This window comes from Myiozetetes cayanensis, unplaced genomic scaffold (genome assembly GCF_022539395.1).
Source record: "Myiozetetes cayanensis isolate MyiCay16 unplaced genomic scaffold, myiCay2020 scf13, whole genome shotgun sequence".
Lineage (NCBI taxonomy): Eukaryota > Metazoa > Chordata > Aves > Passeriformes > Tyrannidae > Myiozetetes > Myiozetetes cayanensis.
In genome coordinates this window covers 2,145,937-2,154,881 of record NW_026086937.1, presented here as the reverse complement: position 1 = coordinate 2,154,881, position 8,945 = coordinate 2,145,937, and the positions used below count along the sequence as shown (strand labels likewise).

Genomic DNA, 8,945 nt, shown 5'->3' with positions numbered 1-8,945 from the left:
TAGTCCTATGCTGCTTTCTGAAACAGTTTTAGCCTGCTGAAGTACCTGTGTTTAAGGGTATGTCAGTCACTAAAGGCTTTCACCAGGCTCTGCCTGAAGGCCCGGCAGCTGCTGTACCCTCAGCCTGACCCTCAGTGGCACTGATGTGACACCTGTGGCTGGGTGGATTACACAGGCCCATCACCGATGCAGGACTGGACTTACAGCAAGTCGAGGTGTAAGCCCTATCCCAGAGTTTCACGTTAGGATCTGTGTCTTCAAGAAACATTGCTATAAAATGTGATGTGAAGGTGAGCAGCTGCAGCCCCTGGGGAGCTCCCGAGGGAGGCGTTGCCCGTGGCAGTCTGTGGGGGTGAGACACCCGCTGCCAGACGGGCATTCCACCCTTGTTCCACGGCATTTCTTACACAGCCGAGCAGGCACACGCGAACCAGCGAGCGCAGGAGAGACTCAGCGAAGACACTGCCACGTCCAGTCTTTCCTTAGAAACCTCCAGAAACGGTGGCTCCGCCACCTCCCTGCGTGTCTGATCACCCTTTTTTGTGAAGAAACCCTTCCTGGTGTCCAACTTAAACCTCTCCGGGAGCACCCTCAGACCGTGTCCCCTCGTGCCGTGCCCGCAGCGGGGCGGGCGGAGCGCCCGGGCTGCCCTCGCCTCACGCCCTGCCGGGGGCGGGGCCGGGGCGGGGCGGGGCCGCTCCCTCAGGGCGCGGAGTGCGCAGGCGGGCGCGATGGCGGCCGGGGATGGCGGCGATGAGGTGCGGGTGCTGCAGAACCTGCGGGGGAAGATCTGTAAGTGCGGCGCTGTGGCGGGGCCGCCTCCCGCCCGCGGCCGCCGCGCTCCGCTGCTCGCTCCTGCCCCGGCTCCAGCGCTCCCTGTGCGCGGCGGGGCTGGCGGGCTGCGGCGCGGCGGCCCTGGAGGCGGCGGGGCGGGGGCGGGCGGGCGCGGAGAGGGCCCGGGTCGGTGCGGGGCCGGTGCGGGGTTGGGGTCGGGCCGGGCCGAGCTGTGGCGGCCCCGCGAAGGGGCTTTGTGGTGGGAGCGGCGACACGTGCGGGCCGGGCCGGGTAGCCCGGGGCCAGGCGGGCGGGCGGGCGGGCTGGGGGTGTGCATGGATGGAGGGATGGATGGATGGATGCATGGATGGATGGATGCGGCGGGGCCGCCGGAGGCCCGCGGGGGCTGGGCAGCACCCGTTGCAGCGAGGGTTCCCCTGAGCCCGCGGGCGAGCAGAGATGCCCCCTCCCGCCCGGACCTCGGGCACCGGCGTCTGTTTGTGAGGCAGAAATTGCGAAACGAGCGCGTTGTGCAGGAAGTTGGTGGTGGAGGGCTGTTCTGGAAGCGGTCAGCGGTGCTCCCGAGCCTCGTGCCTGCGAGCGGAGCGGAGCGGGGCGGAGAGAGGGGCCGGTGTCTTTATTTTGGGGGTCCGGCCCGGCGGTGCCGGGGGAGCCGCGCTGAGGGGCAGAGGCAGGATGTGCGGCGGCTTCCTCGGGTACCGGAGCGCGGTCATCCCGCTCGTTTCCTTTCTCACGGGGCCCACCGGCTTCTTCGAGAGTGAAGCAACACGGGGTGACTCGGGCACGGCGCTGGGGCTGAGAACCGGTTGTGAAAACGTGTCGGAGGATTAGGTTTGGTGGAGGAGTGGAGTCGTGTTTACTTAAATACCGTCATGCGGCGAAGGGTTGAATGTGTCTTCAGTAAATAGACTGAGCCGTGAGAGCAGCAGAGGGCCTGGGCTGGAGCTGGAGCTGCTCCCACTCTGGTGTGTGAGCGATAGAGCCCTGCTGGGTGTGCGGGGCTGAGCGCACACTTACCGAGAGCAATTAGCAATTAGCACAGAAATAATACGTCAGATCGCCTTTCAGAAAAAGAATACTGTTAGTTTTGGGGTTAAGGCATGAATTCGTAAAGTGGTTTGAGTTGGAAGGCACCTTAAAGATTATCTGGTTTCAGACACCTTCACTAGAGCCCCATCCAGCCTGGCCTTGAACGTCTCCAGGGATGGGGCATCCCCAGCTTCTCTGGGCAGCCTGTTCCAGTGCCTCACCACCCTCACAGTAAAGAATTTCCTCCAAATATTTGACCTAAATTTCCTCTCTTTCGGTTTGAACCCATTACTCCTTGTCCTGTCACTGCAGTTCTGGGGGAAGTGTCCCTCTCTGGCTTCCCTGTAGGCCCCCTCTGGATACTGGAAGGTTGCTGTGAGGTCTTTGCACAACCTGCTCTTCTCCAGGCTGAGCAGCCCCAGCTTTCTTAGCCTGCCTTCAGTTATCTTCAGCAGCCAACTTTTTATGCATGTCCTAGGAGGCAGGTCGTAGTCCTGGGAATGCTGTGACCTGCTTCCTAGGAAATACATGAAAACTAGGTTGCTGGGGATAACTGAAGCTGACTTATTCTTTGATACCATTTTTCCTATCTTTTATTATCATGTTTTGTCAAAACTGGACTGCACAGCAAGTTGATACAAGTTTTCCACTAAGAATTAAAAGGCAGAACACGAAATGTCTTGAGTCTGACATTGAAACTGGTTTTATTATCCCATTTATGTTATGGATTGGATGTCTGGTTGTATCGTGGCTTTGAAAACAGAGGACTGTGACTTGCTTCCCAAGGAATATATAAAAAGTTGATTGCTAAAGGTGAACCTGTAAGAAGCATTTGGAAAATGAGTGGAAGCAACAGCTGCAATAAAAGAGATGTCTTGAAACAGTGTGAAAAGCACTTTGTGAAGCCACTTGTTCCTTCTAACAAAACAGAAACCTTTTCAAAAATAGGCCAGTTAAATATGCTGTGGAAGCTTGGGAACCCTCTAATGCTTAGATGCTCTTTTGGCCTCTTTGCACAACAAATACTGTTTTATTTTCGCTTCTTGCTAGTATTTTAATACCGGGTTTTGTAGGGGAAAACCCTCGGACTGAACAATAATAAACAAATGTAACAGTGTAATCCCCCTGGATCTGAAGGGATTAGCAGTAGCGGACCTCACTTTGGAAAGCTGATGTTCCCAGTGTGAAGGCATTCCTTGTAACTCATTTCTTACAAGGGGAATACATTTCTGTGCCTAAACTTTGACACATTTTAAGCGACTTGATTTAGAGAGCATGGTATTCCACATGTATAGAAAACACCATCTGCAGGGAGCTGTTATTTATACTGTTTTGCAGTACACAAATAGGCAGTAAAATCTAAAGTTGATGATGTTATACAAATCCTCACACCGGATTTAGAATTGAGACGTGGCTTTAGAGGTGTTTTAAGTAGCCATTACACACGTAGCAGTGGAAACACTGAGGAAGAAGACATCTGCAGTCCCTGGTGCCCTGCTTTCGGGGGTGTCAGTCCTTGCAGCCAGTCTCCTGCCCCCACTTTTCAAGTAAGAGGCAGGATGGACTGGTCTTACCAGTTTAAGACCCCATAATATTTTTTGGGAAAATGGATTACACTTAAGCAGGTTGTCAGCAAAAATCCACTGAAAGTCTGTTTTTCCTTTATGATGATTCTTTTGTATTGGTGGCTCTGTTTTTTGTGTCATGATAAAGCACTTTTGTCATTACAAAGGTCTGTGGGTGTCTGTAGCTTTAGGCATATCTCACAGTGTAGTGTTTTAGGCTGTAAAATCAGCTTCTGTTTTCGTTTATGCCATTCACTAGTACATTTTTAGGGGGGCAGGTGTTTTTAGTTGCTTTGATTTTTGGATTGTTTACTGAAAACCTGTCTTAGTGGAGCACTTGGAAAATGTCCCTGACGTCTCCTAGAGCTCATTTGACAAAATTCAGGATGCATTCTTTTTCTAACTTGGTTATCTTGGATTATGCTGCACTCCTGGAGTGGATTTAATTGTTCTGTGTAGTGTTTAATCCTGTGAGGAAATGCTTTGGAGTTTGTGTGCATTAATGTCTTCTGTCAGGGACAAAGAAATCTAGAAGATGTACACTAATTGCACACTTTCCTTCGACAGAGGGTGTTATATATATACTGAAAATCCAAACGTTCAGGCAGATATCTGATGTTGTCAGTGCTTGATTCTGATGCAACCATTGTAGCTCTGGGTTTCTCAGAAAAAGGAAAACTTGGTGTAATTGAAGACTTGAGTCTTTTTCTCTTAAAGCACATAAGCCCCTTGGAAGAGTTGGACCATTCACATGGATGAAAAGTGTCCCACAGTCACAGATGTGGTGTTGGAAGGGATGTGAAATCCTCCTTACTTCACCTGACAAGTGCTCTGAGGGTATTTTTAACTCCAAACTGAGAATCGTCCCTTGCCTTAATTTGTCTGTGCCTTAAAGCCAGACACCTGGGCTGCAAAATAAGGGTTTGTGTCTCATTAGGAAATCAAAACTTATATTTATTCTGTTTCCTTGTGTAGAAAGTTTCTTTTAGTACAGAAAAACTGCGGTAGACATAAAAATAGTGAATTACGTAGAAATATTCGATTTTTACTCCTTTTAACAAAACATGAAACTGTAATAATTATGATTTCCATTCAAAGTCCACTGTCTGGTGCCTCTACAGTGATGATTAAATAACGTTATATCTTAAATATTGCATGTAAAAATAGGATGGTGAAGTTACAGAGTATTAACTAAGAAATAAAGATTCTTATTGGGGAAAACAGAGACATGCTTATTAATTACAAACTTAGGATGTCAGGAGCTCTCTGGGGTTTACCAGCCTCTTTCATTACTTGATTTTTGTATTTCCTATGTTTTATTAAATAACTTAAAAAAAAAAATTAAGGCAATGTTTAATGTGATGCTTCTCTCTGGTCTTCTGCAATATCTCACTTGAGGGTAACTTTGAATTTAGTGCCTTTTTGGAGTCTAATGGCATTAAAACCAGGTTCTGTTACTGTCTGTCAGTCTGTCAGACAGGAGTTCCTGAAGTGCCTGTTGGTGCTTTCCAGCAGTGTCCTTGTCCCTGGCTTGGAAAGGATCCTGCCTGAGGTTCAGTCTGTGCTCCTGTTGAACTGTCACAGGGCCCTTGCAATGCTGGACATTACTTAACATTCAAGACTGTAATAATTTAACTTAAATTAACCATTTAACACACACACACATAAAAACTGTGGAGGAGAGAAAAAACCAGAACCCTGATTTTACATCTTAACAGCACAGCAATGCAGCTTACTCCACTGTGCTTCATATCTGCATTTTTTTAAAAAAAAAATGTGTGACATTTCAAATCTGATTTCAAACTGATTTCTGAAAGGTTGTTTGTTATTCAGACACGATAGGTTATTAAAATTCAATACTCTGATGTAGTTTTCATCCTGTTACTTTTTAATATCTTATATAGATAATAGCAGAATAAAAGCTGAGAAGGGTCTGTTTGCTGCCCTCAAAAACATTCAGAGGGGAAGGAAATATCTGGGGGGGGTATGAATAACTGTTTAGCTGAAGGCCAGTGTTGCCATAACTCGATGTAGGTGTCTGTGGCATTCAGATGTCAGAAGAGCTTTCCAGTTTAAACTCTGGGAACTGGTTGTAGCTGTGACTGCTCAGAAGCAACCATTTCCAGAAAGGGCTGTCCTATGCCCAGGCTGTTACTGCAGTGGCCTGGACTGAACACCCAGCAAATCCTTGTGTTCTTGAGCTCACAATCTTCCTTTCTCATTAGAAACTTCCTTTTCTGCTTGTTCTTATCTACATTACAGTGAGTCAGGAGGTGATTATTTCCCCCTTCTACTAGACCAGACAGTTAGGAAAAAATAAAACAGTACTCATGACTGGTATATTTTCAAAGGTTCAGCCAACTTAAAATCCGCTGCTCGCCGTGGAAAATGAAATAAAGATTTGATGGGCGAGTTCTCATTAATCAGCTTCCTTTACCAAAGTATTTGCAGAGAAAATACGGAGTGAACAGGAGCTCAGGCAGATCATGTCTTGGTGTTGTGACCTAATGCCACATCACCTCAGGCTGCTGGGATTTAGCAAGCTGTGCAGGGTCAAGCCCTGAGATGAGACCTCTGAAGGGAAAGTGCAGGTGCTGCAGGAAGTGGTGCTTCTGAGTCAGTGCTTGTGTGTCTCTTCCTTCCACGTGAAGCGGGATGTGGCAATTGCTGTGCCCTCTTGGAGCTTGTGGAGTCGAAATTTAATATGGAAACGCGTGTGCTGAGCGAATGGAAACGTTCATTTTGGAGGCATTAACACTGTAAAATGATTGTTATAAATTATTATTATTTTGTAGGTTTTCCCCCTTTGGTATTTACAGTCATTTTATTTATTTGCAGATGACGCCAAACACTTAGTACCCAACAAAATGAGAGACTTTTTCTGTACCATAAACTTGGACCAGGAAGAAGTTTTTCGTACACAAGTAGTTGAAAAATCTTTAAGGTAAGCTCAGTTTTTAAATGGACATGATAAGCAAGACTGCCCGAGTTCTGAATAAGAACAAGATGTGGATGTGCTTCTGCTTGTACCTCTGTAAAATGAGGGCTGACTTGTGGCAGCTCCTCAGATGTTACAGCAATGTGTAAATCGTAAGAGTGGTTGAAAGAAGACAGAATTGAGGCTTGTGAGTAGAATGGTGCTTTTCAAATGGAGCCTGCTGAAATGCTGTCACTTTATTCTGTTCCACTGGGCATCATAACCTTCTTTTTCTTGCCAGCTTGTTGTCAAGGGAAAGAAATCTGCTTGATACTTTCTCTCTAATTCATTTCCTACTTGTGGCATGCAGTTGGACTGTGCTGGTGGAACTCTGCTCGTGGTGGTGTCTTTCTGGTAAAACCTGTTTGTAGAATGAAGGAACGGGAACTTTTCCACGTGTGAGAGTTTTTTGTGCTGTGGGATGTCCCCCTGAATAGGCCTCATTCTTTCCTGAAATCCTTCTGGGAACTGGAACCAGTACCCACAGAGGATGGTTTGCTCTGCCCTCCTGAGCAGCTCTGACCTGTGGATTCTGATGGTTTCTTACAGCCTTGGAAACAATCAGACAAAAAAGCCAAGCTAACAAAGCTGCTAACAAAGGGGTGCAGGTGCTTTTATGCCTCAGAACTGAAGTGCTCACACTGAAGCATCACTGCAGCTGCATTGTCCAGGATATCTGAGTGACAGCTTCAGTCATCTGGAGGTGCCATTAAACCTTCCTCTTAAAACCCAGAAAATCTGCTCCAACTTTTGCAAGTTTTCCTAATTCCCATTCCCAGGGGTTTTGTTGTAGGTGTTTGTTCTTTGGGCTGTCTCTCCAGGTGTCTGCAGGTGAGGAGCAGCACATTGCTCACAGGGCAAACTCAAACAGAGAATTTTACTTTCTCAAAACATCATTTCAAAGCCTCCCTATGCTTCTGCATGGAAAGCCAAATGTCACATCTATGCAGTCAGGAGCAAATACTTTGCTTTAATGCTTTGCAAATACTTTATGTGACATTCACTTTTTTTCCTGATCTATGATTGCTACACTCAGATTCATAAAATTTTCAGAATTTTACTGTCTTTGACTACCAAAACAAACTCAGCTGAGTAATCCTTCAGAGAGTAACGTTAAAGAGACTGTACTGATAAGGGAGAAAACATTTCCCCTTAAAATAGGCAGTAGTTTGATGAGCAAAAAAAAAAAACCAACCCAGCATATCTTTGAAAAAGAGAGACTTTGCTGTCCAATTTTTGATATTTTAGTAATGTAAACTCTAAAAGTTACTGCCATGCTTAGAGACAACACCTGTTAAATATGATGTTTTGGCAGACATTTTTATTGTGCTCTGTTTAAGGATTATTAAATTTATATACTTGCATGGCCTGATAATAAAAGAAGTATTAGTTGCATAGTAAAACATTTGATAAAATAAAACACCTTAGATTCATCCTTTTTTTTTTTTTTAATAATATTGAAGTTTGAAACTTGATAAAATGAGAACGTTGATGTTAGTACTTAATAGAATTAATAGAATTAAAATTAGTTTTGGCTGCAGTGATTGGAAACTATCAAGAAGTGTATTATTTTTAAATGTGCAGATAGATTTGAGCTTCCATTAGCACTGGGAGTGTTGTTAGAGTGCAGATGTAAAACAAATGACTTTCCAAAGTTAGAAAAACAAGCATTAATACTGAAGTGAAAGAGGGATATTTTGGCTGATGACTCAAGAAATCTTTCCTGACATGCTGTGGGATTTTTCTGAGTTCTGAAGAAAGAGAATTTTTTTTCCTTTGGAAAGTTTAAAGAACATCCATGAGCCTCCTCAAATGTCTGTGGTCAAATATGAGGAATTGGGGGAGGGGAAGTTATGGTGTCTATGTGTCCTTTTTTCCCCCTTTTTTTTAAATTAATTTAAACTAAGTTCAGTTTCTTTTTTTTCCAACTGAACTTGGTGGCAGTGCAAGGTTATACAAGGTTTTAGCACAGCTGAATTCCCTTGTTGGTGTAACTGTTGCTTTCATCAGCTGGCCAGATGGTGGGCATTGGTCAGTTCCTGTCACAGATGTGCCAGTTTAATGTAGCAAGGAGGGGAAGAGCAGAGCAGTGTGTCACACACCGAAATTTAATCTCCTGTATTACTGTAATCCAGTTCTTCCTGTGTGGCAGTCTGGGCTTCCTTTGAATTAGCGCTATCTTCTCATTTTCTATCCGTCACGCTCTTTAAAGTTCTTGCATCAAAGTCACAAATGAAAGTACTAAACTGACTGAATCCCTGAGGAACAGGATGAGTAAGTTCTCCATTTTAATTATTCCTCCTTGGTTTAACCTATATTGTACCAGTCAGCCAGTTCTGTATTCACCTAAGAATTTCTTTATTAATCCTTTGTATTCTCTACCTTAAATTCTCTCCCTCTGCCTCATACTTTGCTAAAGAATAATCAACAGCTGATTCATAAAGCAGTGGTGTTAATTTAGCTAAGGAAAATGCATCAACACGAGTAAAACTGCGTGTTACCTTCTGTTTATAGTCACACTGTTGACCTGCTCTTGCTTGCAGCAACTGAGACATTTTTGAGCTGAGTTACTGTGTCAA

General features: G+C 45.3%; 1 protein-coding gene across 3 annotated transcripts in view; it reads left to right on the top strand.

Annotated features, from left to right (window-relative positions):
- Positions 1-698: 698 nt before the first annotated feature.
- The window catches only part of RASA2 (RAS p21 protein activator 2), a 42,410-nt gene continuing 34,163 nt past the window's right edge, over positions 699-8,945 (top strand). For 2 of the 3 annotated variants that reach the window (XM_050307917.1, XM_050307914.1), the window contains exons 1-2: positions 699-792; positions 6,228-6,333. In XM_050307917.1, the coding sequence (XP_050163874.1) occupies positions 732-792; positions 6,228-6,333 (167 nt within the window). In that variant the 5' untranslated portion in view covers positions 699-731. Of the gene's footprint in view, positions 793-4,291; positions 4,311-6,227; positions 6,334-8,945 lie in introns of those variants that run through there. The other variant, XM_050307915.1, reaches the window with a different exon arrangement.